Source organism: Raphanus sativus, chromosome 4, assembly GCF_000801105.2.
Source record: "Raphanus sativus cultivar WK10039 chromosome 4, ASM80110v3, whole genome shotgun sequence".
Taxonomy (NCBI): domain Eukaryota; kingdom Viridiplantae; phylum Streptophyta; class Magnoliopsida; order Brassicales; family Brassicaceae; genus Raphanus; species Raphanus sativus.
The window spans coordinates 9514144-9540867 of record NC_079514.1 but is presented as its reverse complement, the minus strand read 5'-3'; the positions used below and the strand labels follow the sequence as shown (position 1 = coordinate 9540867).

At 38.5% G+C, this 26724-nt stretch overlaps 6 protein-coding genes and 1 long non-coding RNA gene across 11 annotated transcripts; 4 read left to right on the top strand and 3 right to left on the bottom strand.

Moving 5' to 3' along the window:
* Nucleotides 1–290: 290 nt before the first annotated feature.
* Nucleotides 291–1561, top strand: LOC130510661 (uncharacterized). Its single transcript, XR_008944373.1, has 3 exons — nucleotides 291–357; nucleotides 466–940; nucleotides 1091–1561. It is a non-coding gene; the product is annotated as an uncharacterized LOC130510661 (long non-coding RNA).
* A 513-nt stretch (nucleotides 1562–2074) lies between these two features.
* LOC108850217 (uncharacterized) lies at nucleotides 2075–3961 on the top strand. Its single transcript, XM_057009754.1, has 6 exons — nucleotides 2075–2384; nucleotides 2760–2813; nucleotides 2949–3022; nucleotides 3159–3276; nucleotides 3414–3472; nucleotides 3652–3961. The coding sequence occupies exons 1-6, from the start codon at nucleotides 2241–2243 to the stop codon at nucleotides 3728–3730; spliced, it is 528 nt and encodes a 175-aa protein (XP_056865734.1). The 5' UTR covers nucleotides 2075–2240; the 3' UTR covers nucleotides 3731–3961.
* Nucleotides 3962–4138: 177 nt separating this feature from the next.
* LOC108848489 (26S proteasome non-ATPase regulatory subunit 14 homolog) lies at nucleotides 4139–6019 on the bottom strand. The gene is made up of 6 exons (XM_018621873.2): nucleotides 5825–6019; nucleotides 5472–5649; nucleotides 5262–5343; nucleotides 4888–5064; nucleotides 4630–4797; nucleotides 4139–4534 (listed from the first exon to the last, which is right to left on the bottom strand). The coding sequence occupies exons 1-6, from the start codon at nucleotides 5952–5954 to the stop codon at nucleotides 4343–4345; spliced, it is 927 nt and encodes a 308-aa protein (XP_018477375.1). The 5' UTR covers nucleotides 5955–6019; the 3' UTR covers nucleotides 4139–4342.
* Nucleotides 6020–6282: 263 nt separating this feature from the next.
* On the bottom strand, nucleotides 6283–8049 carry LOC130510556 (uncharacterized). Its single transcript, XM_057006977.1, has 6 exons — nucleotides 7892–8049; nucleotides 7517–7617; nucleotides 7340–7435; nucleotides 7009–7112; nucleotides 6787–6923; nucleotides 6283–6570 (listed from the first exon to the last, which is right to left on the bottom strand). Exons 2-6 carry the CDS (start codon nucleotides 7574–7576, stop codon nucleotides 6488–6490), a joined length of 480 nt encoding a protein of 159 aa, XP_056862957.1. The 5' UTR covers nucleotides 7577–7617; nucleotides 7892–8049; the 3' UTR covers nucleotides 6283–6487.
* Nucleotides 8050–9971: 1922 nt separating this feature from the next.
* LOC108816217 (probable carboxylesterase 18) lies at nucleotides 9972–11092 on the top strand. The gene has a single exon (XM_018588786.2). The coding sequence runs from the start codon at nucleotides 9999–10001 to the stop codon at nucleotides 10998–11000; it is 1002 nt and encodes a 333-aa protein (XP_018444288.2). The 5' UTR covers nucleotides 9972–9998; the 3' UTR covers nucleotides 11001–11092.
* Nucleotides 11093–13462: 2370 nt separating this feature from the next.
* On the top strand, nucleotides 13463–16006 carry LOC130511830 (uncharacterized). Of its 4 annotated transcripts, none has more exons than XM_057009547.1 (5): nucleotides 13463–13667; nucleotides 14052–14908; nucleotides 15090–15489; nucleotides 15573–15642; nucleotides 15725–16006. In XM_057009547.1, exons 2-4 carry the CDS (start codon nucleotides 14157–14159, stop codon nucleotides 15612–15614), a joined length of 1194 nt encoding a protein of 397 aa, XP_056865527.1. In that variant the 5' UTR covers nucleotides 13463–13667; nucleotides 14052–14156; the 3' UTR covers nucleotides 15615–15642; nucleotides 15725–16006. The 4 variants fall into 4 exon arrangements, with proteins under 4 accessions (XP_056865527.1, XP_056865526.1, XP_056865524.1 ...); XM_057009546.1 differs by having other exon boundaries at nucleotides 15719–16006; XM_057009544.1 differs by having other exon boundaries at nucleotides 13465–13667; nucleotides 15090–15499.
* LOC130511829 (uncharacterized) lies at nucleotides 15954–22433 on the bottom strand. 2 transcript variants are annotated; one of them, XM_057009541.1, is made up of 21 exons: nucleotides 21977–22433; nucleotides 21637–21699; nucleotides 21238–21509; nucleotides 21063–21162; nucleotides 20904–20981; nucleotides 20368–20427; nucleotides 20150–20254; nucleotides 19901–20011; nucleotides 19365–19406; nucleotides 19145–19225; nucleotides 18928–19067; nucleotides 17902–18155; nucleotides 17695–17819; nucleotides 17557–17599; nucleotides 17353–17444; nucleotides 17160–17208; nucleotides 16968–17038; nucleotides 16765–16881; nucleotides 16528–16631; nucleotides 16252–16297; nucleotides 15954–16170 (listed from the first exon to the last, which is right to left on the bottom strand). In XM_057009541.1, the coding sequence occupies exons 1-21, from the start codon at nucleotides 22112–22114 to the stop codon at nucleotides 16120–16122; spliced, it is 2142 nt and encodes a 713-aa protein (XP_056865521.1). In that variant the 5' UTR covers nucleotides 22115–22433; the 3' UTR covers nucleotides 15954–16119. The 2 variants fall into 2 exon arrangements, with proteins under 2 accessions (XP_056865521.1, XP_056865522.1); XM_057009542.1 differs by having other exon boundaries at nucleotides 21238–21502.
* Between the last annotated feature and the right edge of the window lie 4291 nt (nucleotides 22434–26724).

The window sequence follows — 26724 nt, the reverse complement described above, 5'->3', positions numbered from 1 at the left end:
TATATATAATGCCACTCTTTTCTCTCTTCTCAAGGTGTCCACGTCAGCATCTTTTAAATGTTTGTGGACCCCACGAGACTGGTTTGATTTTACTTCTTGATTTAGCTTGAATTATGGTCTGGTTAATTATTTTGCAGCGTCCAAGCATTTTTGAAAGCCCGATAAGCATTTAGCAAATGGCCCAGTTAAAATATGGTTTGGCGTTTATGTGAAACTGGAAAACATGCTTGACGTTTTATGTAATCTGGAGAACATGCTCTATTGTTTTACTTTTCATTTGTTAGCCAATCAAACTCCGTTTTAGATAAGGGCAACATTGTTCTTCTTCTCGAAGATTCATCCTCTCTGGATCTTCACGTAACTTCCTCGACTCTTTACCTCCCAAATCTTTCATGATTCATATATTAATTTTTTGTTTGTTTTAATTCCTCATAAATTTGCCAATAAATGTTTTTTCCATTAAAGCCTTAAAGAATTTTCGAGCTTTCCGTCTCCCTTCCCGTGTAAAGTAAACTGGCAATTCACCTCCAACCCTATAAATTAGAGAGCGATAAGAGGAGGAAGGATCTTCTCACAGGCAATCTTCAATCTAAAAAACCCTTCGTAAGTGTCTGTGTCCTGCTGTCGTTTCCCAAATAACCAGTCCGCGATTCCACTGTTGAAAAGTAGATCTTTCTAATTCATTGTTGCTCGGCTCCTCCACTTTTGGGATTCTGGAAACATCAACAAGAATGGTAAATCCATTGGAATCACTCTACATTCTTTGATGAGAAGGTAGTGTCCTCGAGAACTTCAATTGCAGATCCGAGTCTCCGATGAATGGTCTGAGGAAGACGAAGCTCAAATCAGTTAATTGTACGACATAGCCCAATAACAGAAACAAACCGGGTAATCATATCGCTGATATGTCAAATTGAACTTCTTCTACGTCTGTTAAAAGGTTTGACCCTAAGGCCCAATCTACTTTATAAAATTGTAAATTTTGACCACCTTTTAATACGAAATAGATTACATTTTCACAAACTGAAAGTTTCAAGAAATTTGTTTTTATTTTTTCTGTGGTTATCGACAAATTGGTTTCATTTTTCAGGAGAGTTTGAGGAATTGTTTGGTGCAGTGCAACGACCAGAAGCCTGGCCCTCTTTCCTATTCCATGAAACAAAGCTGAAAAGAGAATTGATGGGAGTGCAGGAGTTTATGTTGAAAGCAGTGACCAAAAAGCACATGGGCATTTTTCATTGCTCAAAGAGTGAATTTGTTCGTCGCCCTCCTGCTTATTTGAGTTCTTTGTTAATGAAATTTTGTAACCTGCAATTTTTGGGTTGATGGGTGATAGGGTCTTGGCTTCAAGGCTAGCTGGGGGTGTTTTGTGGTTGTCTCTGTTTCTGAACTTGCAGCAGAGTCTCTGTATTGATGTAATTGCTTGGTGGCAATTTATGAAATTGAAAGAATCTTTGACAAAAAAAGGCCTTATCAAGTCAAGCAAGGAACTGGACTCTATAATGAAATGCATTATATGTGTAATATTCTGAGAAAGAACATGATGTACCAAGTACAGAGAAAAAAACAAGGATTGTAATAAATAAGACAAGTACAAACAAACCTCTTATTCTCAAACAACTCCTTACATTTTTCCAACCTTTACATCTCTATTCTAACTCTACACACCACCACCATCGACCATTTGAAATCCCACAAACTACAGTTTTGCTAACATCCCCGCGCTTGCGCGGGGCTCCGCCTCTAGTTAAGATATATCAGTCAGTGTATAGTTAACATATTATTTCTTAACATGTATACAAATAATTCAGTGAAAACATATTGACTATTTTATACTGAAGAAAACAAGAACAAAACCTTATACACTCATAAGACCATAAATGTCTTTTACAGTAGGTAACAAAATCCATTTTTATAGGAATTAAATTGAAAAATATATAATGGAGAAAGCTAATAAATGCAGCCTTTAATGAATCCAAAAGTTTAGCCCACTCAAATTTTGAGGTGAAAAGCCCAATGGGTCTTTCTCCATCTCCCCCAACGAGTCACGGACTAAAGCAAAGGAAAAGCGTCCGTCCCCTTCGTTTTCTACTATTCTCTATACATGGCGTAATTGTGCAGAGAGATCCAATCAAACTTAACAGTTCTGCTGTCACAACTCGAGAGACCAAGAAGCAATAGATCTAACACAGCAACTAGTAATTTAGAGCTAAGAATTCAGGGAGAGAGAGAGAGAGAGGATGGATAAGATGAATCAGGCTTTTGAGAAGATGAAGATGTTGGTGGGTATGGAGGTTGAAGACGAGGAACGAGCTGCCGAAGAAGAAAGCTCTCTCTCTTTCATGGAAGATCTTAATCGCAATTGCGCTTTGACTACCAAACAGGTTTACTAACTAACTAATTGTGTTTTTACTTGGTTGGATCAAGTCATCTGCATTTGGCTGTTTCTTGTATTATTATATCTCATAATGAAGTTGAGTACGTTTATTCCTTTAGAGATAATGTGCTCGAATTTCGATTTAAGTCCCACAATGTATAGTTTGATATACTAGGGAGTAGAAGGATGATCGTATTTTCTGGAATAACAAATGAAGTGGCTAGATAAAAAGTTTAATTAGTTGGAAAGATATATATACTTTGGTTAGTTTTCTAAAGTACGATCTCGTTTACATGAATCTGTTCTTTGAGTGTCTTGAATTGGGTTTTTATCTTAAGCTAATATGCTCTATGTTCTTCTCCGTCTGTTTCCACGAGAGCAGAGATTCTATGGATTTGCGATTTGCTTGTCAGCTGGCTTGGCATGTACTCTTTTGGTTAGTACAATTACAACTCTCATCCATGAACTATCCTACTTTGAAAGGAATCATTTACTTATAAATCATGTATGAACTTTATAACTCTCGTCTCCTAACTCTTTTATCTTTTTTTTACATGTTTGACAATTCAAGTCAATGCTTGTTTTCTTCAATCCGATCAAGTTTGGCTTCACATTCACTCTTGGAAATTTGATGGCACTTGGGAGGTCCGTATTGGATTTTTTTTTTTTTAAATTTAGCTTGTAACATTACAAGTCTCTGTGAACAAGTATTTTATCCATTTCAACTGTTTTACTCTCTCTACCCATAGATTTTAAGTTCCATGTCGTTTTTGTATGGCAGCACAGCATTCCTTATAGGCCCACAGAGGCAGGTGACGATGATGCTTGACCCAGCTCGCATCTACGCTACTGCTTTGTATCTTGCCAGCATTATCATTGCCTTGTTTTGCGCTCTCTATGTAAGTTGTGTATCTTAGTTTAATCTACTGCATAGAAAATAAAAATGAACATTGCAAAAGGTTTACTATGATAAAAAGTCAAAACTAGGGAGTGAAAATGCCTTGTTATACATATCTGCCATTTTCTTTCTGTACAGGTTCGTAACAAGCTGCTGACGCTACTTGCTATCATTCTTGAGTTCTCTGGTCTAATATGGTATGCCAACTTCTACGAGTTTCCCGTTATTTATGCATGCAGTCATAATGCAGATACATGATTTACTCATCGAAACATATGTTAGATCCAACTAGGAATGCATTGATGAACGGAATGCTACTTATATGGTTTTTGAGTTTGTGACACTGACAAAAGCCGGCATTCATCTTGTACTGCAGGTATAGCTTGAGCTACATCCCTTTTGCAAGGACCATGGTCTCAAAGGTGTTCATGACTTGTTTCGACACCGAGTTTTGAGCACAGCCCCTATACTCATCAAGGATTTGTCGTCCCAAAACCAGTGTGTTCTGTTTTAATGATTGGTCTGGTGTTCAAAGCTGGACTTGTTTGATCCACGAAGAATGCTGAAAGCTCTAATAGTCTTTGGTTTTTACTTTGCTTCTTAACATGAACTTCATGTCTTCACAACTCGTAGCACAGTTTGTTGTATATTTTGCTGTGGAATATAACGTAGATTTTGTGCGGGTCCTTTCCTTTTTCACTCACTTTACACGTTTTGATACCTCACATTTTGAAACTTTGAGCACCACAGTTTAGTTCTTAAACCAACCAATTTTAACCCATTTACGAGTTTATCTAAGTGCAAACACTCAAGAGTTGCAGTTTAAACTCTAAAAATGAGAAAAAAAATTGAATAACTGCAAGAACAGAAATCAATCCATAGCCTTAATGAAAAGAACGATCAACGAAGTCACATAGTACAATAAAATCTTATCAGATGCTTGCTAGGAGATAAGTCATAAAGAGTTGATTCAACAGAAACAAAAGAAATGCAGAAGAACGAAGCTCAACTTTCCAGCCAAAATGACTGAAGCAGAGTACTCCTGGCTGGTAAAGTGAACAAGTTCTCTAGAAGACAACAGTGTCGAGCATGGTGCCTAGTGTCTGAACAATGTTGGATGACATCAAGTTGGAAACATGTTCTTCCAGATGCTTCTTTGCGTCTTGTCTTCCCACATTCACAATCGCCAGTTTTTCCGGTGACAACTCGTCCTCCTCTTGTACCGCCTTGTTATATTTAGCAGCCAAGCTCAACATTTCCTGTTAAACACAAGAGAGATACAATGTCAATGAACATGTGATGTTACATGTTTGAACAAATGAAAATAATTCAAAATAACCCGTTTTTTTATTACCTGAACAGTCTGTTCGTTTGTCTTAGAGTGGGTGTCAAAGCGTCTTAGCGTAAGACCATCTGTCCATTTCTTCTTGTGGAGGTTTAGTAACATCTTCTCCTCCAGCTCGTTCTTCCTATAGTTGATGGCTATAGAATAGTAGTGTCTGTTCAATCCATGAATCAAGGCCTGCACAATAGTATCCAACAGTACGAATCAGAGTCAACCTTTTGCTTTGTTCCATCTTAAAAAACACGTTTCACTATTGTGATCCCTTACCTGGATCGATGGTTTGTTCAGATGCCCAAGATTCGACGTCGTTTGACGAGGTTCCTGCCCAAGCATAATGGTCTGCGGGTTTATCGAGCGGAACGCATCAATGACCACTTTCCCCTTCACACTTTGAATCGGATCAACCACCACTGCCACGGCTCGCTGGTTCAAAGCTTCAAAACTCTAAAAAAAGCACACAAGATGTTCAACGATGAGCATACACCAAACGAATCTAAACTCTATAGACACCTAACTCTCCGATGGAAACCCTAAACCACAACAAGGTACAGGACACAAAGGGAAACACATTCTACAGCGTAGGAGCAGTGCATTTGCATTGGACCAAGTATGAACTGAGCAAAAAAAAAACAATACATTACCTGCTGAGTATTAATATCAACACCAGAAAGCCAGCATCCAAATCCAGGATGTGAATGATACCAACCCACCACCATCTCAGGTCTGAAAAGCACAAAAATGATAATTAAATATCAAAAAACAAATTTTCGATGTAGAAAGACTCATTAAAAGTGTACAATAGATTCTGTAAAAGTACAAAACTGTGTAGAGAAGAAGCATGAGAGCTTTACCTTCCAGTCTGTTTAAGCATGTCGAGCATATTAGTCTGGAAGACATGATCAACAGCTTCGACGCTAACACCAGTACCACTCTGAGGCATAGCGAAAACATCAACAACCCTAACAGTGTACTCATCCACGAACTCTCCAAGCATCAGTCCCATCACTTCCATAGGAACTCCAGCTCTTCCTGTAGCCCCACCCAACCATCACAACAATCAATAATCTTCTTCAAATTAACTTAATTTGGAGAGAGATAACAAACAGATCGATAATCTTATAAACCCTAGCTAGATCTCACTCGATTGGAAACCCTAAGAACAAGGAAAGTAAAAATTGGAGATGAGGATGGATGATTTTGTTACCGTGCTTGAGCATCTTGAGGAGGGCGAGAGAAGAGATGTAAACTTGCTCCGACGTGTCGAGTGTCGGAGAATCAGGCGATGCGTGACCCAGACCGCCACCGGCGCCGAAGATTCGCTGTAATCTCTCCATAATCTCAGGTAAAATCAGTCAGTCGGCTTCTTCTTCTGAGCTGCTTTTGGATCTTATAAAACCTCGAGAGAGAGAGAGAGTCTTTTCTTTATTAACTAGACAAGACGGATCTATTTATTTACAAATCAGTCCTCTATTTTTTCCTTTTCATTTATTGGAGACCCAGAGAAAATCAAATTGTCTTTTCCTTTCCAATTGGGCTAAATTTATTCAATTTCATCGCCTACACAGGTTTGTAGTGATTATGGTTAGAATTAAGCGACTTATAGAGTTTTATATTTCGTTAATGTTGTTGAACAACACGATTTGTAGACTTATTATAGCTTTTGTTTTTGTGTTTTAAGACTTTTGTGTACTGCAAATCTTTATCCCCATATGGTTTTTATTTGACACCTTGAAAACATTCATAGGAGTAACGAAAAAGAAAGAATCAAAAGCTTTGTTCAACAGCATCTCATTTCTCAGATCTTTGAACCAAATCAAACTGTAAAGGATCTTCTGGGAGCATCAACATTCTAGGAAGAAGGTTTTACTCAAAGATCAGGCATGCCCTTTCCAGTTTTAGCATCATATGTCTGCTTCCAAACAAACTCCATTGGGGTGTCCTTAGGGCCAGCTGCAAACAAAAACAAGAAATGAAAGATCCTCTGTAAGAAAAGCAAACTATTACCAAATCCTATAGAGAGCTGGAATGCGCATAGTGAGATGTTATTTGAACATGTAACACATAGGTTTCAAATATATATAGCAAACGAACACTGTTGACTCCAGCCATGGCATTCTACAGGTGAGAAAAATGCAATGTGTAGAGAAGTGGAGAGATTCTACGTACCGGTAGTGGGTCTTGGTGTTGTCCTTATCTTCAGGATCTCAGGGCGAGGAATAATGGAACCAGATGTGCCTGTGCCTCTGGCCACTCTTACTTTTGTACCATCCTCTAGGTACTTCACACCAACCTTACAAGGCCTCCTGAGGTAGAAAAGATAAATCATAATTAGAAATATAAGAAATCTCTCGCGTAATTGGTGAGAGAGTGATGTCATGTCATACATACCCGGTGACTGGATCAACAACTTGGACATTTGAGGCGTGAAGGGGAGCCTCTACCGTGAAAATCCCACCTTCGTGATCAGGACCTCCCTTTATATGCTTCTTGATCTGAGAATACAGAAGAAAGTCATCAGAGAAAAAACATACACAAGCTGTAGAAAACACAGTCTCACGGTGAGTTTAGCTAGAGGACTCAAAACTAAAACTTTAACAATTCAAAACATCAAGGCAGCTAAATCCACAGGATTAGACCCGCTTTGTGGCGTTTTTGTAACCAACCAATCGATGGTTCAAGTTAAAGAGAAGAATCAAATGAAGATTGATAAGTAACTCACCAGATTCTTGCCTTCAACAATGACACGATTCTGGGATCTGATGACACGCTTAATTGTTCCCGTCTCGCCCTTATCTTTCCCGCGGATAATCATTACCTTAAACAAAAAAAAGAAAACATCAAACAAACCAACGTAAGCAAAGCAACAGAAGCGAAACAGAGAGTGAGTCACTCTCACATTATCACCGCGAAGTATCTTCCAGTGTCTGATGAGTTTCTCAGCAGCTTTCCAACCCATTGCTCCTAGCTAGTCTCTCTCTCTCTCTCAGATGAGAATCCCTAACATCACACACACACACACACACAAAACAAGATTGTTGCTTTCACATTTCTATTACGGAACTCATCACGAAATGGAAAATCATCACGAACCCAAATCACAAAATATTGAAAGACTTAGGGGGGGTTTTCACAATCACAGAGATGCAACAAAAGATCATCTATTTCAGGATCGATCAAAAAAATTCGAAAAACTGATGCTTATTATTAACGAAATCGCTGGAGAGATGCGAAAGCGAGTTTGGAACTAAGAGGAAGTTCGAAAGGAGCTTGCCTGTGGGGAAGAGCAAACCAACGGCGTTTGAAGGTTAATGTGATGCCGACGGTACAGGCGGCGTTAGCGACGGAGCTGAATATGTCGGGACTGTTTTGATTGTGAATTAGAGTATGAAGCTTAAAGCCCTAGACTTCTTCACTGATGAGTGACGTCATTAATTGTGAAGATGACCGCGCCTTTTGATATCTTTTTTATTTTATTTTTTGTGGAATTATCAGAACTCTAAGGTACAAATTCAATTATATTTAATCCTAATCTTTGTGTTAAATTGCATAGGACAAAAAATTGGCTTGTTTTATCAACACACTTTCCTTCACCAACCAATAGAAAATTGTTATTTTAAATCTAATATTTTTTAATTAAGGAAACAAAAATAACTTGCCAAATTATATTATGCTTTTAAAATAAATAAAAAGATTAAATAAATAAAAATAACAATAGTTCTCAATAAAGATTATTTTAAAAAAATATTTATTTATAAGATTTAGAGTTTAATGTTTAAGATTTATAGTTTAGAATTTATGCAAATGTTTAGTGTTTTTCCAAGGGTTAGGGTTTACCCAAAAGTTTAGAGTTTACCCAAAGGTTTAGGGTTTATGATTAGAGTTTAGGGTTTAGTGTTTTGTTGACAACATGTTTAGTGTTTTTTCCAAAGGTTTATGGTTTACCCAAGGGTTTAGGGTTTATGATTAGAGTTTAGGGTTTAGTATTAGAGTTTAGGGTTTAGTGTTTTGTTGAAAACATTAATTTTTTAATTCATTTTTATATACTATTTTTGTTTATTTTTAAATTTTATTTTGAAAAAATAATATAATTTGACAAATTATTTGTTTCCTTAATTAAAAGATATTGAATCTAAAATGACAAGTTTCTATTGGTTGGTGAACCTAAAGACTAAAACTAATGACATTATGGTAACTAATGACACTATGGTAACTAATGACACTATGTTTTGTATGTATTCCAACCAAAGCCCAGGCCCAAAATACTCAGAAGACAATCATCCAAAAAATAACAAGAGAAAAACTGTAGAGCTTCAAATTTCACATGGAAGACCGCTTTTTCATTCCGATATGCCACTTCATGCATGAAACTGCTTTAGGGCAACAAAAAAAAAAACTGCTTTAGGGCACGATGCTCGGAGAAAGAGTCGCCTCGTTCGGACTCTAATTTTCACATTTTTAGTTTTTTTCATGCCTGCAAAATCAGTAAATTTTATATGTTTGACATGCATGTACGTATCAAACACATCTTTCTTTGCATCCAGACCTTGAACATGTAACAATGCATGTTTTAAAACGTATAGCAGACGGACTATGTTGATTTCACCGAAAAAAAAGTCACAGGTAGAATGCCATGCTTTTGCAATTGTTTCCCCGAGATAAGTGCTCTCATATTCCAACTTCCCAAAGCATGTGTTAGCGCAGCTGGAGTGACAGAACATCTCTAGTTTCCGGATACTTATCATCACTTTAAAGAACAACAAACGGATCATGAGGGGAAGTGCAGGATTGGATAGTTTTTGCTGCATGAATTCTAAAGAGTTGGTTTGTTCTTTCTATGTATTTAGTATTTACATTAATAGATGGTAGCTCATTGAGTTGAAACTTCAATTCGTTGTGCCATTATTATGGGTATCAAAGTATAAATTCGTCCTTGTTTTCCTTCACCGTGACACCATTATTGCTATTGACATATAAATCAACGAAATTGAATTAGTTGATTCACCCTCTGACATAAAATTGCGTGTCTCCTGCAAGATGTACATTGACTAATATATCAGAATTCAATGCTCTCTGAGACTCCATAACGCTGGCCATATGTTGATGTAGATATGAGTCAGATGACTGCAACAACACTCTACAAGAAAACAGTGTTTACTTGAGCCATTTACCATAATGTAGTTTTTAAAATATTTTCTACTATCTTTTTGATGATATCTTTCACACGTTACCATAATTTCCATGGGGGGTTGTAACTTGTAACCATTTCCTTTATACGTCGATAAAAAAACGTAAATTCACAGCTGGCAATATCTATTTGGTAGCATATATACAAGTAGTCCAAGTACAAGTTCGAATCACACTTAACCTCATTGAAAAAAATGACGACAGAGGATAAGCAAAAGAAGCTAAGGATACCATTCAAAACGAGAATCGCTATCGCCTTTCTCAACACCTTCACCGATAACGCTCAACGCTCCGACGGTTCCATCAACCGCCGTCTCCTCCGCCTCTTCGATTTCCGCGCACCTCCCAACCCCAAGCCTATAAACTCCGTCTCCACCTCCGACTTCGTCGTGGACCCTTCTCGCGACCTCTGGTTCCGTCTCTTCACTCCACACGTCGTCTCCGGAGACCGCGTCCCCGTCGTGGTGTTCTTCCACGGCGGAGGCTTCGCTTTCCTCAGCCCCAACGCTCACCCTTACGACGGCGTGTGCCGGCGTTTCGCCAGGAAACTACCGGCCTACGTCGTCTCCGTCAACTACCGTCTCGCTCCGGAGCACCGTTACCCCGCTCAGTACGACGACGGTTACGACGTCGTGAGGTTCCTCGAGGAGAATCGCGGCGAGGTTCTCCCGGCGAATGCCGATCTGTCGAGGTGCTTATTCGCCGGAGACAGCGCCGGCGGGAACATCGCGCACAACGTGGCGATCCGAGTCTGCCGCGAGCGCTGTTTCGCCGCCGTGAGGCTCGTCGGAATGATCTCGATCCAGCCGTTCTTCGGCGGAGAAGAGAGGACGGAGGCGGAGAAGAGCCTCGTCGGAATGCCTCTGGTTTCGCCGGAGAGGACTGACTGGTGCTGGAGGGCGATGCTGCCGGAGGGAGCGAACCGGGACCACGAGGCGGCGAAACCGAGCGCTGTGGACATATCGGGTCTGGATTATCCGGATACGATGGTGGTGGTGGCCGGGTTCGACCCGTTGAAGGATTGGCAGAGAAGTTACTTCGAGTGGTTAAAGTTATCCGGGAAGAGAGCAACACTAGTCGAGTATCCAAACATGTTCCATGCGTTTTATATCTTTCCTGAGTTGCCGGAGGCTGGTCAGTTAATCCAGCAGATTAAGGATTTTGTTGAGGAGCGCGTGGCTTCAATCTCCTCTTAGTATTTTTATCTTTTGTTTACATCAAAAGATCATTCTGTCTTCTTTTAGTACTTCATGTTGTCCTAAATCCTTAATGAAATTGTTATTAGTAAGTTAAATCGATTAATAATGTATTTCCAAGGTATGCTTTTAAATCTACGTTGGTGTTAGAAAATGATTTGTGAGATTTGTCTATTTTCACTATAATCCAGTGTTCCCAACAACTTCGTGTTTGTGTTAAGAGCTTAAAACGTGGAAAGATAAGTTGTGTCACTAAGTTTAAGTGCCAAATACAAAATAGTTATTTCATACTACTAAATTTATGTTTGCTATTTCCTAGGAAAGATAAGTTGTTGAGTAAGTTCGGTGGAAAGTGAAGCACGCATTAGTTCATTTCTACAGAAGACATTAATGCCGATACGAAAGCCTATTTACTCTATCCAACTACCACCCTTGTTCAGCTTTGTAATCTACTTATGTTGTTTCCATCGATTTACATTTTTCCTAGCGTTGAGTAAAGATGCATTTACAATTTTACATAGTGACATGTCCAATATGTCTAGTTTGTATATCTCACCATTCTATTTTCTCGATTTACATGTAAAGTGAAAACCACATCACAGTTGCGACCACCATAAATGTAAAACATAAATGCAAAAAACTGGTGTGTTGATATAATCGAGAGCTTAATACTAGTGCTTTCTTTTGTTCATATTAGGACAATGATTGAACATTATATCTTATAAAATTGTAGTAAAATAATCATGATTTAAATGTTAATCAACATTATTGACCGCTGAAAACAAACTAGCTCATGTAATTCTGTCACCATCTTTGTTGATTTGTTGTTTATAAATACTATTAAAATGAACTCTCTTAGGTCAGAAGAAATGGTTAAGTGATTCATTGGATTGTCGGTCAATTTTTCGACCATGCCCCATCCGTAAGTTTTGGAAGAGAAATGGGTGCGAGATGACTTTTATGCCAAACCCATACCATTTGATTGATTTAGGTGAACTGTCTATCTGCTTAGAGATTCTGTCAATTACTTCCAAAAGTCGAAAATAAATAGAGAATAAATCATACTCACGTGTTTATTATATTATATCACCATTTATCCATTGTGACAAACAGACAAAGAAGGGAGGTTATAGAAGATATGGGTTTATTTTATATATTTTTATAAATTCTTGATATGGACTCTTTTAGTTTTAGATATCAGTACTAATATCTTATTTAGGCACCGTGAGGACTTTAAACTGTATGAAAAAGCCTTGTTCTTCTCGTTAACGCCCAACTAGTGGCAACGACAAAGAAAATACACTGTGACGGAAACAAATTCCAAAGAATGATTAAAATAGTCAGCTAGTGAATTGTCCGAAGTACAAAATATGAGTAATAATTGGAATATTCAGCGTTTTTTTTACTCCTCTCAGTCAACCGCATCGTTAAGAATACAGGCTGGTGTTGTTTGATCAGTGTTGAATTTTGCTGTGTGTTTGCCATGGTTTTCGGCCGTTGCCGCTGGTCGCGGCGTTCACATAAAGAACATGGTTAATGTTGTCGGAGTTGTTAGGATATAATATCAGTTGTATAACCCATAAAGAACATGATTAATGTTGTTGGAGTTGTTAGGATATAATGATACATCAGTTGTATATCTTTTAACATTGCAAATCGCTGTTTCCCTAATTCTAGAAATCATGAGACGTATACAGAGCAATGGTTTCTATAGTATATACTAAGCTCTTTGGTTTGTTTTCTTCTGGTGATTCTAATTTATACTCTACGATGTTACAAAACATTTTATTCAACCACCAAAGACGTGGTAAACAAGTTGGTTTAATCGTAAGCATTGGTAGTGTTGTGCTCATGAGTCATGATTCAAAACCTGGTCGAACGAGTGTTTTATGCTATATATAAATGATATCAGTAAAAGTTGGCTCCCCCGGCTATAAGAGAGAGTATGCTCAAATGCCCAATCTCCTTCTATATTTTTTTAGACAAAAAAAAACATTTTATTCGTCTGCTAAAATTTATATAGTCGCAGTTGGATGTGAAACTGTTATTAGTCCAGATACATGGTACACTTCCAACTACACATAGCAATAAAATAAATTCACATACATAAAACATAAAATTGTCCACATGAAAATCAGTCAAAAACTACTAAAAAAACATAACAAATATAAAAAAAAAAATCAATCGTTGAGCACTAGTAATATCCTAAGCAACGAAGAGTAAAGGTGATCAACTTGCCACTTTGAGGGTGTTTTGCAATTATAAAAAGCTCCGGAAGGTGTGCATGCATGCATGCATGCATTATCAGTAGAATCGACCCAAGTAGGTTTTCGAGTTCGGACTGATATGGGCCGTAGAGGCTCAACCATAGCCCATTTATGTAGTCTTTCCGATGAGTGAACCCATATTGGCCAATGGAAACAAGTCTAATAATTAGGGGGTAGGTGACCAATCATCGAGGCGAAAATAACTAATAAAAAAATCCCCAACGACGAAGGTCAGTTTCGTAATTAAATGCACAACTTGCAGCCTTTCTTTCTCTCTCCTCGCCGACAAAAAAGTTCTCTATTGCTTTCCTTCCTTCCTCCGTCAATCTTATTACCGGCCGTCTTTTATCCCTCCGATCACATTCAAACCGTGGACTACTCTCGATTTCATTGGCCATAGGTTAGTCCACCTTCTCCGTCCGCTTTTAGGTTTTCGTTATTAATTTTTCTCCGTTGACGTGTTAGCTTTTAGTTTGTGTTTTACTCGTGTCGTGATTGCAGTTAATAATATTTTGCCTTTTCCATCATCACGTGTGTTTTTGTTGTTTTTCTCTCACTTTTTTTTTATGTTTTGTCTAAATCTATTTCTACAGAACAATACTAAAAGGATTTGACTTTTTTTGCCTTACCCATAAAGGCACTACTTTTTTTAATGGATGCAGAAAATGAGTGGGGTTTAAGTTGAATGTTAGATTCAAACTTTCTAGGAAACTGTCTGGTGTGTTAGATTAGGTTTTCATCTTGTATGGTTTTGAGTTTTTTTTGGTTTTTTTTTTTTTTGCAGTTTATTTGACCTCAGGGAAAGGCTTTTGAAGTATCAATGTAATGGAAAGTGAGAGAGATTGATCAGCTGCTGTGGGAGATAATAATAATAATACAAACACAAAACATGTCATGGATGAAAGGTAAATCATCTGGTTGGACTGCCTTTGATCTCAAGCAGAGACAAAGACAAGGTCACCAAAGCGAGATTAAGGATGATCCATTCCCGCCTGTTTCAACTAGTGTTAATAATCCACCGCCCTTAGATGTAATAAGAGGAAACATGGTCAGAAGAAATCACGAACCTTCTGAAAAGTCTTTCTCTTCCGTGCTCTTACCTCCTCCGAAGTTTCCAGCACTGACAGAGAATAAGGATTGCAGAAGCAAACCTAGCCCTTCGTTGGCTCCAACGAGTCATCATGATTCGGCCTTCATGAAGCTGAAGGAGATGAACATGTGGGCTGATGATAGCTTGATAAAGGATATATTGTTATCCACAGAAGATAACTTTGAGATGGCCTTAGCTTTTATGCAAGGAATGGCTTCTACTGATCACTCAGCAGTCAAAAGTAACAACGAGGAAGCTGAGGTTCCAACTAATAGACAATCCGAACATAGAATATCTGGGAGGACTGTCACAAGTTCGGTGAATATGGCTGCAAGCTCTACTACATGTGAGAATGCTGGCAAGTATGATCTGCAAGAGAATGGTGGAAGTTCGTTTCTGGTGAATGCATATGAGAGTGAAAAGCTACCTGATGATGATGTTTCTGACCTAGGTAGTATCATTCAGCGGCTTCAGTCCATTCCTACAGCACCTGAATGGGAAGAAGACGACCTCTACTTGACTCATCGAAAGGATGCTTTGAAAATGATGAGGTACTTACTACACAGAGGCCTTTCTATCCTCTTTATGCTGAGGGTATATCATTTACGTTTGATAGTTAATCCAAAGGTCATGTTTTGAATTTAGTTTCCAAACTTAACTGCTTTTATCGAAGATGAGGCTGTATCATCATCATCACCTATTTTGAGAAGCTCTCCTTTTCTTTTTAAACAGATCCGCCTCAAACCATTCTAGAGCTGCCCAAAATGCTTTTATGAGAAATGACCATGTGTCTGCGAAGCAGCATTCAGAGAAAGCAAGAGAGGATTGGTCAACAGCTGAGAAACTGAATGCTGAGGCAGCCAATAAGATCTTAGGCATAACAAACAGGAATAACGACATATGGAAGTTGGACCTGCATGGTCTCCACGCAGCAGAAGCTGTTCTAGTGTTACAAGAACGTTTGCAAAGGATCGAACGTCAGTTCACAGTGAACCGTTCGGTATCACCAAATAGAGGTAGGTCAAAGAACGCAGCTCTGCGATCTCCGTCACAAGAGCCTTGTGGTAGATTAGATGTGGAAGGCCTGGACCGTCAAAGAGCTTCTTCTAGAGAGCTAAGGAACTCATTGCAGGTTGTAACAGGTATGCCGATTTTATGCTGATGAAGTGATCAGGGGAACTGATATTTGACAGCGAAGTTCTGTGTCCTTTGTAGGTATTGGTAAACACAGTCGCGGTCATGCTTCACTTCCTCTAGCTGTGAAGACTTTCTTTGAAGATAACAGGTGAAAAACAAAATCTCTTTTGACTTTCTTTAGTAGTATAAACAACTAGCTGAGTGATGGAATGTTGCTTTATCAGGTACAGGTTTGATGAGACAAGACCAGGTGTTATCACTGTGCGGCCTAAATTCAGACACAGCTGAATATATGTTTACTTATATGTAACTTCATTGTTGTTGTATCATATCACCTTAAAACTTTACTATTCATCTTCGTAACAAAGCCGCTGTGGCTAATTGTTTAGTGTGATCAAACAGGTGGACAAAATAGAATGTAATGTGCCTGCAGAGCAGTGATATTTGGAGGTGATCAAATGTAATATTAGTTGGATTTTCATTATATAAACAAGGGACAAATATTGTTTTCTCTCATGAACAAATTGATTGACAAGGCTACAAAACAAAGGGGTGCAATCTTTTTGCTCAATATATAAAGCTGTTAAAAGCCAGAGCTCAAAATAATAATTATATACAAAAAATCTCATTTGTTAAATAAAAATCCTCTCCTCTTTCCCTTCTTTCTCTGTAGAGCCTGCAAAATTAGCAAACTCAGAATATAAGTGACCTTTGCATTGTTGAGAACATAGTGAAAGGGAGAGAGTGAATTTATTACCCTCATGCTAAATAATCTCAGGGTGAGTACTATTGTATCTCTTGAGCTGCCAAAGAAAACAGAACATCAATAGCTTCTAATGGGATATGAAACAAACATATGCTGATTAATCCAGATCAAGATTACATATAAGCTCACTACCCAATGGACCAACCAAACTGAGATGCATGTGCTGATTGTACGAATAAGCTTTTGAACTACTTACTATTTTGAACCTAACTAAGCATTTTCAGGCTCAGAGTTTTCTCTTTGTAAGAAGGTTAAGTTCCTACTTACCAGCTAAGGTCTGCTGATCCGTTATCTGCTCGCAAGGAACATTCACTACTACCATCAGAAGCAACTATAACAAATTCTTCAGGCTGCCCAAACGGAATTGTTACCTAGAGAGGTATCAGAAGAGGATTTTAATATTTCTTTATGTAAAACCGACCAAAGAAAACGTCATTAACATTAACTGCACTTATTTTAATGAGAAGAAAGGACAAAAAAACAGATAACCGCATAAAGTCTTACAGCAGTAGAAGAAGATGAGAACTTCTCAGTAACTATGATATCGTTATTACACTTGATAGTGTAACCTTCTCTCTTTATAGACAGCGTAGCGTCTTCCCATATATCTAGGAAACCAGTCTGTTCAAAGCCACATGCATGTGATGTACTAATCCAAAAAGATACATTAGCCCAAACATAAAAGTTCAAAAAGGAAAATGTTATACCGAAACAGAAACTTTGTATGAAGCATGACCACTATGAAGATTCTTCTCTATATGCCTCTGCATCTCTGGATCTGTGAACATAAAAAGAAGATTACTGTTAACCTATATTATCATTCAATTCTCCAAGGAATATTATCATTATTCTCCAAGGAATACTTCAGATTTAAGGGAACCACAGATAGATAAACTTACGGCAAGTTATCTTCCGATTTTCATTGGCAAAGACCTTGACAAGCTCCCCCTGAAATCAGAAAGTAAAGCAAATGACTACTGGAAAACCACATTAAAGAACTACAGTCTGGACCAAGATTCTAGAAGTATCACAATGCTTTCACAGAACACAGTTACTCCAAAAATAATCCTATTCATATACAAAGATATTAACCTTGCGGTTCCTGTCATCCAAAGGCTGAACTTCAATAGCAAGATATAAATCAACATCATCAGCTGTGACAAGATAATTTGGCTGCTTTGCTCCTGCATTTGAAAAAGTTTGTATTTCCATATCAAGTTAAAAGAAACAAAAAGGGAGAGAGAGGGAAACTTCAAGAATAGAAAAATATCGTCAGCAGGGGAGGTAGATGTATACCTTCAATGTAATTCACAGATCCATCTTCAAGATGACACACCCACTGTTTGATGTAGAGAGAGAAAGGTATATATTAGGTGCAACTCAACAAAAAAAAAGTAAGAAAAGCGCTTCCGTCTTCTTCTCTTCAGTACGTACCTCAAAGTTACAACTTGTTGTTCCATTAACGGAGTAACCACAAGCCTGAAGCTCATGTCCAGGATAAGGTTCTCCTGAAATTTGAAGATCCTCTATACCTGGTAACGGGTCATCATCATCTTCACCTGTTCAAAATAAAGAAACAAGTCAAAGGCCGTAACGTAATGGCATTAATAATAATACGCCATTATGATTTTAAATCATTACTCTCCGAAGATGACGATGGTTCTTCACGGACGGGGGGCAAAATAGGAGAATTTGAGGTGCTAGGATCATCAAACGCAGGGACATATGGTGGATTTTTGGTATCTGACTGTCCTTCTGCTTCGTCCATAACTATCTTGCTGGGAGGCTCACGAAATTTAACATGCTTTGTTGGAGCTTCGTCTACTTGCTTCCAACCACTAGATTCATCTCCACTAGTAACCGTTTGCCGAGGCGTCTCAAAGGCAGCCGACTGACTGGTACACATGAAACACAATTTATCATCTAACTATTCAACATCATCCCAAATGATTACAGTGCATACAACCAAGAGAGCACTAAAAAAGGTTGATCATACTCATATAGCCCTATTCAAAAAGGATACAGTCAATTGATCTATAAAATGTCACCTCGGATCAAGTCAAAAACGATACAGAGAAAAGAACAACACCTGATCTGCCTAATGAGTAATCTGATTCTTTTGAGAATTGAGATTATCATATCGCCCAGAGAAAACAGAAAACTAGAAAAACTAAGCCTACAAAAGAAAATCTTATTTCAACGTGTAGGAAGAGAGATAGCAAGAATAGGCTTATAACAAAGGAATTTTCAAGGCCAACAGGAAAGACTCAAGCGTCAACAGTCAAGTCAAAATCAGCGTGTTTTATGCGTCAAGACCCAACAAAGAGGACTTGTAAGACAACTTTAAGAGTCAAGGATCAATGACAAACAAAAGAGGCAAGATGTCACAGACTTGTTCCTTCCTAACGATACATGTGGCAGTAACTCCTTTTTCTCCCCTGGCGGGTAGCTAAGTCATCCCTCCGGATTAGGCCCGGCCCTAAGAAAGAGGAAAGAAGCTAAATGTTTTGCTTGTAGTTATTTGGATGATTTACAAGTGAAGGAACCCAACCTATTATAGCAATTAGGTAATCCATATATTCAATACTCTACCAACTACATGTAAAGGCTTCATGTTCGCAGTTTGCATACAGTTTGGAACAAGAATCTTTGCAGTGACAAACTCACCCGTTCACCGGAGATGAAAACCTATTAGGATCATCAAGATGGTAACTCCCCAAAGTTGAGCTACTTGGCTCATCTTGATTCCAGCGCTTTGAACCCCCGTCTGTGGCTGCTTGATCATTGGAATATAGGGAATCCTTCGCCTGGTGGAAACACAAGAAGTAATTTAAGACTCAGTTCATTCAAGCTTGTGATCTAACACTGTGAAATATGAACATACTGAGTGGGTTAACGCTACACCAGCTGCGCGAGATGGGGCCTGCCAAGGTGCTAATTGATATTCTGACTCTTTTAACTTTGTCTAGAGCATTAATAAAAAATCAGAAAGAATCATCTATCAAATGTCAGTAGGAAATACAGTATATTCTACACTAGGAATAAACTGTAACTGCAAATGAGGCAGAAACAGAGATTTAAATGCCCATGCCTGCATAACATACCTCAGTAAGAAGGAGCTTCTCTTGTAGATGCTTAAATAAAACCTGAAGACAAATAACCATAGCTATAAATGTCATTCACTAATCACTACTTTTATACAAAATGCAAGAAAAACTTCACTATAAACTTTTTTGAAAAAAGGAATATTATCAGTCATTTGACTTCCTATCCAAATTTTCTATGTTCTCTGCCTCTCCAAAACTCCTCATATGGACAGCAAGTGGTTATGCTTCTTTATCCTCTAAGCTCGAAACTTTGTTAACCGCTCTGTTAATCAATGATAGGATACCCCATAAATGAACTCAAATGGCCATTTGCATTACTAAAAACGATGCATTGTTTCTAAATAAGCCACTGAGAGGAAACAGAAGGCCATCAATAGTGTACTCATGAGGCTGTTTAATACTAAAGATTGTCTGCATTTTATTTTGGTTCTATGACTATCAACGGGTGTGAACTGGTTCTAGATTCCGACAAAAGTACTGATAAAACCATAAAAGATAACAAGAAACAGCACTTTAGAGAGACTGGAACTGACCTTCACATTGCTAACAATAGACTGTGCATCAGAAACCTGTGGTTGTAGAGAATACTCCGATAGAAGAGGCAACAAGTATGATACAAATGTAGATCGCTCTTGCTGTGTAGCCTGGAGAAACAGAAAGGCTTAGTTTTGCAAATTCAATAATTTTGAAATCTGGTAAAAACTGTATGGAAATTGAAGATATTTCATGGTGCGTGCCCACCCAAAAAGGGTTACAATAGATACAATACAAGAGGAAAGTACCTGTAAGGCATATGTTAGGCGTATATTTTCCTCAATTATCTCTTGTCTGTAAGAGAGAGCTTTTGATGCAGCGTCAACAAGATCTTCTTGCTGTTGATCAAATGCCTGGTTTACAACAACAAAAATATTTGAGCGCCTAAACACCTTCCAAATTTTTAAAAGATTTAGTATGAGATGAAATAAACAGATAAGTAAATAAAAAAGAAGGAAAGGCCAACCAGACGCATGTAGGCAATTCGCTTTTCCAGAACATATTTTTCATTGCGGATTTGAGCTTCCTAACAAAATATCTAAAATGTTAGTCAGCTGATTTAGCATAAAACCAACAAATAAGATGCAAAGGATGAACCAAAGGCAAACATAAAAGGCTATAGATTTGATTACGTCATTTACTCTTTGAGTTTGTTTTGCCCTCTATCGAAGCATACATAAAAAAAAAATTGTTTGCATGAAATCGGAGTTTGCCATTTCTCCAGTGAAACAGAGTAAGATATTTTCATGTCTCTAAGTAGCAGGAAGCCAATCTTTCCCCTACTCTGTTTATTGCAAACTCATATTGGTCCGTTTTTTTCATTTACTGTTATGTTCACTTACAGAGAGACAAAAACTAGACAGGAACCCATAATCATCTATATACTTCCAACTTATCTACCGATAAATCCCCAGGAACTACAAAAGTAAGTAACATAAAGAGCCATAAGGAACCATAATCTAAGCGACATTCGATCTCTCTCTCGTGTCTATCAGGACTCACCTTAACAGAACAGTCAGTAAGATATCTCCGCAACTGCAAAATTTCTTGTTCGTTTTCCTGAATCTTGTGAATGAGGTCCTGAATAGGAACATAGTCAGGCAAATAAATTTTCTCATTCGCACAAAGAAAAATCAAGATGTAGTAAAGTGTGATGGAGACCTGCTTCCCAGCACTGCCAGAATCATTTACTTCACCAACTGTCATTAATCGATGAGTAGATGAATTGATATGTGTGTCATTTTCTCCTTCCAACTGCGTTCTATCAGGAATTAAACTTCGGTTGAGCAATCAGATTAACAGACATGGCAGAGTGGAAGTTTTTGAATTTCAGTACCTCATAGGAGATGATAATACTGTAGCCGGTGAATAAAACTGAGAAGGACCAGCACCACCTGTAGCTCCTCTATCAATGCCATTAACCATATTCTCCACAGAGCGCCTTTCAAAACGATTGCTCATAGTAGCTTCTTGGCCGTTAGCATTCGCGTGGGAGTGAACAACCATCATGCCTGATGAATCACCATCTGAAGCTTTGATCACACTTTGCTTACAGTCAACTGAATGATCTCCGAGATTAGATGTTTGGGGCAAGGATTCATCTGATTTCTAGGCAAGATAGCAAAACTAGCATGTCAATCACAAATAACTTAAAAGAAAAATATCCTCAAGATATCGCCAAATACTCAGTCCATTAACCAGAAAAGAAAAGAAAATTAATAAGCAATATACTTACATATTTAGCGAGTTCCAGAATACTTCTCTCAAGTTCAGCCTTTAAGCGGCTATTCTCCTCCACCTGCTTAGAGAAAGAACACTATCTTAGATGACAAACAACAACAAAAGAAAAACCATCAGTACAGGTTGTCTCATCTTCTAGTGGCAAATGATTCCTTAATAAATTAACCAATCACACTGGAATCGAACCATCAACGTACAAATAGTAAGAGACAAGATGATACAATTCAGTTCAAATTTTCTCTCCCAAAGCTAATAAATCAGACAAGCCATTCCATGAATTACACAGAGTTCCAGTACTAACTGAATCAAATTCCAAATAGAGAGAGACATCAGACCTGCTGCTTGATGGTGGTTTCAGCTGCTTCAACAGCTTTGATGACCTGCAACAAGTTATCGTTTTTGAACTCATTCTCCGAAGAATCTTCAATACCCACTTGGGAAAATGTGTCCTCATGGCCGTTCTCCATCCTCATATCCCTCCTTTTACTCGGAACCTGACTAAATCCCAAAATCAAACTTGACCAAAGGACTCTACTTTCCTCTCTCTCTCATGCTCCTCTTCACTCACAGAGCCAAATCTCACACGAATGAATCTCAAAGCGTGTAGATTTGGAAGAAATGGTATGAATGCGACGAGCAAATGATAAGGACGAATCTCTCTCGCAATCACGCGATAAAGAAATGGATTGGAACGAAAAAAAAAAAAACGAAACTTTCCTCCCTCCTGTCGTGGTCTTCTTCTTCAAGCAACCAATCTCTCTCTCTCTCTCTCTCTCTCTCTCTCTCTGTGTCGCTGTCAGTTTTTTTTTAATGCGAGAACTGGTGAGTGTGCTGACCTTGTCTTTTAAATTAATTGTATATATTAACAATCATTGTTATTATTCCCACGTATTATCTGTAATAGCGAATTGAGATTTTAATTTTTTGAATAAACAAAAAAAAAGTTGGAATCTTTATCAGCTACAACTGCTTCTCAACAGCTTTTCAAGTTACTTTCAGTTAAGTTTTGATATATAAGATAGAAGTTTGGTTAGTGACACTGCAGATTCTGAGCTCTCTCCTCTTATCCACACTTTGAAGTCTGGGATCTCGGCGAAGTACTCATCGTCGCTCCACCTTTTGAGATCTGTGATGGAGAATGGTCCATGTGTTTGTCTTTTAGAGAGTTCATAGAACCACAACACCTTCGTTGGATTGAAATGCTGATCATCCTGGTTGTTGTTCTTGTCCTCATTAGCATAAGATAGAAGTTTGGTTAGTGACACTGCAGACTCTGCGCTCTCTCCTCTCATCCACACTTTGAAGTCTGGGATCTCAGCGAAGTATTCATTGTCGTTCCACCTTTTGAGATCTGTGATGGAGAATGGTCCATGTGTTTGCCCTTTAGGGAGTTCATAGAACCACAACACCTTCGTTGGATCGCAGTGCTGATCGTCTCGGTTGTTCTTCTTGTCCTCGTTAGCATCATCATCACCATCATCATCATCATCGTCGATCAGATGGATGATCTCTATAGGGTTTGGTTGAGCTTGAGGTTTGTTATCGAGAACAATCATCTCTACTTCTTCACTGATGGAGTCCTTGTTATGTGTGATGCCATTTGCTGGCGACTCGAAGGCTTCTCCATAGAGATCTCTGTCACCTGCAGTTCACACAAACGGATAACATGATTCATTGATTCCTATGAACTAGATACAAAGGATGGGAACACACCTGCAGAACCAGTCAATGTTGGCTGGTTTTCTCCATCTTCTTGGATGGTAGAAACTGGTGAATCACTTGGTTGTTGTTCTTTGTCACTTTGATGAGCCTCAGAGGAAGCCTCAGAGTTAGGTTCGATGAAGCCACTTTCTAGTTTCGCATCATCATTTACACACTCAGGATCAAGTTCTTCACCAACAACTTCATGCAATAGCCTAGACTGTTGTTATCATGGTATCATGCGATACCAATAAAAAATTCACATTATGATGCAGCTTCGTACACAATAACAAACAACCAGGAATTTGATTGATCATCTTAAAGATGGTAGTCACTTCCAAATGTGAGATAAAAAAAAGAGATGCAAATGAATTTGAGGTATTGTATTTGATATCATGTCAAACAGAGAGCAAGCTAGCAGCAACATACATGTTTTGTCACATCTCCATACAAACTTGGAACCTTTTCTTCCATATCCACCTGTCAACGGATATTTAGAGGAAACTAAAATAAATCAGAAGCACTAGAATAAACACAGCACCAGTGTAAGTAAAGTTGCAGGACTCACCTGTTTAGCCATCTCATCTGATTCTTCTTGATTCTCACCGTAATGCTTGGCTACCAGATCAGGGAGCTTGACTAAGTTTATCTCCTGTCTCTCGAACAGCAAACGCAGCCTCTCGTCGCAACCTACCACCGTCTTTATCTTCCTCTTCTTCTCCGCCGTTGAATGATTCTCGCGGATATAGTTCGTTATAATCGTTGCCACGTCATTCTCAGAGATCATGCTTGTGATATCTCTACCGAGTGAGTCGAGAAACTCGATGAGGTTTCTCGAACACCACCACGACCTCTTTCTGCTCGAAGCTTTCACATTTTGATTGTAATCATCCATCTAAGTTCGGAACTTTTCAATCCCCAAATCGACGAATGTGGCAATGAGAATCTTCTACATTTCGCTCTTAAACCGTTTCCGGTTATGTAATTTGGGGTTGTTCTGGTTCAGTGGGGAAGCTTGACCGAATTGAGATTGTCAAGCCCAGTATTAAGGCCTGGACAAAGAGTAAGGCCCAACTAGTTTTGATTTAAAGTTTATTCTATTCTGTACAAGATGAAATTCAAATGATCGTACGGTCCATATTTAGTTAAGATTTTGGAATATAGATCTTTTTTTTTCAAAACAACACGATCTAAACATGTTCAGGAATCAAACACCCTTTTACTATTTAATCAAAAGTATTGGCTACATTCTCAAATCGCAACTAACCAAATATATAGTTCATGATTGCTTAGTAATCAATCCTTAACAAAACAATACTAATTTTTCAGGTCTGAAGAAATTTTCAGGTCTGAAGCAATCGGGCCAAAGAGGACATCAGGGCATGAGTCCCAAACAAAACTGATTTTTATGTCAACAGACATTTTTTGCTGGAATGTACGCGGTCTAAATAAATATTCCCACCGCAGTGGATTACGTAAATGGTTTAGGAAGTTTTCTCCTCTTTTTGGCGGCATTCTTGAGACTCATGTGAAGCATCTCAAGATGAATAAATTTGTGTCACAACTCTTCCTGGATTGGTCTGTTGAAGATAACTACGGCTTCTCTCCTCTTGAGAAAATTTGGCTTGTCTGGCACCCTTCTCTACTAGTTACTACTATTTCCAAGTCTCTTCAACTGATCACGGTTGAGGTCACTTGGCCTTCTTTATCTCAATCATCTGCTACACAGGCTACTACGGTCATTATCTCCGCTGTTTACGCTTCAAATGATCCTGCTGAACGCAAGCTGATCTGGTCCGAGATCTCATCACTGGCCACTGCAACTGGGATGTCTTCCAAACCATGGTTGATCTTGGGAGACATTAATCAAATATGAGCCCCCTCCGAGCATTCTTTGGTCCCTACTCTGAACAGCGACAAGAGGATAAGAGATTTCAATCAATGTCTCTTAGATGCTAACATTGATGATTTAAATTTCAGGGGAATCACTTTCACATAGTGGAACAAGCGTAAAAGTGCTCCCTTGGCAAAAAAGCTCGACAGGAGTCTCGTAAATGACGAGTGGTACTCAGCCTTTCCTTCATCTGTTGTGTTTGTTGGCGGACCAGACTTCTCGGATCATGCCGTCATTACTGTTACACTTGACCCCGACAGAGCCAGACTCAAAAAGCCCTTTCGTTTCTATAATTTTCTCTTTAAAAATATTGAATCTGTGTCAACTGGTTTTCTTTCAATATTACTGGCTCTGCTATGTTTAGGTTGTCTCGGAAGCTCAATCTGTTGAAGAAAGTGATCAGGGACTTTAACAAGAATAATTATTCAGGAATAGAAAAGAAGATTGCCCTGGCGCATGAGAAGCTTCTTCAGGCGCCAGTCAACAATGCTATCCCTTCCATCAACGTCTAATGCTTCGATAGAGTTGCAGGCTCTTCACGACTGGGAAGAGCTATCAGCCGCTGAAACTTTTTTTTCTATCAGAGATCGCACATCAACTGGCTTTCTTGTGGTGATGGAAACTCGAGTCTCTTTCATAGATATGCTGCTACGCGTCAAGCCATGAACCACATTCATTTTCTGATTTCTGGGACCGGGGATAGGATCATCTCTCAGGCTGGTATACAGGAGCTATGCGTCAACTACTTCTCTGATCTTCTTGGCAGTTATGTGACTCCTCCCTTGTTTATCCAGAGCGACCTCAACCTGTTGTTTGATTTTAAATGCTCAGTTGATCAGGCTGCAAGTTTTGAGAAAGAGTTTACACCTGTTGACATCAATAAAGATTTCTTCTCTCTGCCTAAAAATAAAACAGGTGGTCCGGACAGGTACTCCGCAGAATTTTTCACGGCTATGTGGCCTATTATAGGACCAGAAGTTGTTAATGCTGTCTTGGAATTTTTCCGCTCCGGTAAATTATTAAAGCAGTGAAACTCCGCAAATCTTGTCCTAATTCCAAAAAGCTGAATGCTTCTTTGACAACAGACTTCAGACCGATCTCATACCTCAACACGTTGTATAAGGTTATCTCAAAGCATACTTGGAGCCGCACGTTCGTTTTTTTTTGTCGTCAGATTTGATTGCCACGTCTGACTTCAGATCATCTCAAATAGCATCCAATTAAAGGCATGTATTAGCAGCTTCACACTATAACATAACAAACCTCGAACTAGTATCCGAAACTATAAGATTGTATTCAATAAAATAGCGAAAACGATTTAGGTGTTCTATAATTATGTACCAAAAACATCAATAGACCTTTTGATTTTGTAATTTTTTTTTTTAAGGTTTCAGCATGTAAGAGCAGCTCCATTGGTTTGAAACCATGAGAGTTTCTAAAAGAAGAAAAAAATATCAGTATATATTAATTATTTGATTATGTTTTAAT

Excerpts from the sequence above, each read along its gene's own strand:
- LOC108850217 (XM_057009754.1), top strand. The coding sequence starts at position 2,241 with ATGGATAAGATGAATCAGGCTTTTGAGAAGATGAAGATGTTGGTGGGT. Across the intron at positions 2,814-2,948 it reads GCTTGGCATGTACTCTTTTG|TCAATGCTTGTTTTCTTCAA; the intron begins GTTAGTACAATT and ends TGACAATTCAAG. Across the intron at positions 3,277-3,413 it reads CCTTGTTTTGCGCTCTCTAT|GTTCGTAACAAGCTGCTGAC; the intron begins GTAAGTTGTGTA and ends CTTTCTGTACAG.
- LOC108848489 (XM_018621873.2), bottom strand. The coding sequence starts at position 5,954 with ATGGAGAGATTACAGCGAATCTTCGGCGCCGGTGGCGGTCTGGGTCAC. Across the intron at positions 5,065-5,261 it reads TTGATATTAATACTCAGCAG|AGTTTTGAAGCTTTGAACCA; the intron begins GTAATGTATTGT and ends TGCTTTTTTTAG. Across the intron at positions 4,798-4,887 it reads TGAACAAACCATCGATCCAG|GCCTTGATTCATGGATTGAA; the intron begins GTAAGGGATCAC and ends ACTATTGTGCAG.
- LOC130511829 (XM_057009541.1), bottom strand. The coding sequence starts at position 22,114 with ATGAGGATGGAGAACGGCCATGAGGACACATTTTCCCAAGTGGGTATT. Across the intron at positions 20,428-20,903 it reads TTACTGACTGTTCTGTTAAG|GAAGCTCAAATCCGCAATGA; the intron begins GTGAGTCCTGAT and ends ATATTTTGTTAG. Across the intron at positions 17,820-17,901 it reads ACCATCGTCATCTTCGGAGA|GTGAAGATGATGATGACCCG; the intron begins GTAATGATTTAA and ends TATTTTGAACAG.
- LOC108816217 (XM_018588786.2), top strand. The coding sequence starts at position 9,999 with ATGACGACAGAGGATAAGCAAAAGAAGCTAAGGATACCATTCAAAACG.
- LOC130511830 (XM_057009543.1), top strand. The coding sequence starts at position 14,157 with ATGTCATGGATGAAAGGTAAATCATCTGGTTGGACTGCCTTTGATCTC. Across the intron at positions 15,500-15,572 it reads CTCATTGCAGGTTGTAACAG|GTATTGGTAAACACAGTCGC; the intron begins GTATGCCGATTT and ends TGTCCTTTGTAG. Across the intron at positions 15,643-15,718 it reads ACTTTCTTTGAAGATAACAG|GTACAGGTTTGATGAGACAA; the intron begins GTGAAAAACAAA and ends TTGCTTTATCAG.
- LOC130510556 (XM_057006977.1), bottom strand. The coding sequence starts at position 7,576 with ATGGGTTGGAAAGCTGCTGAGAAACTCATCAGACACTGGAAGATACTT. Across the intron at positions 7,113-7,339 it reads TTGTTGAAGGCAAGAATCTG|ATCAAGAAGCATATAAAGGG; the intron begins GTGAGTTACTTA and ends CTGTATTCTCAG. Across the intron at positions 6,924-7,008 it reads GTTGTTGATCCAGTCACCGG|GAGGCCTTGTAAGGTTGGTG; the intron begins GTATGTATGACA and ends TTTCTACCTCAG.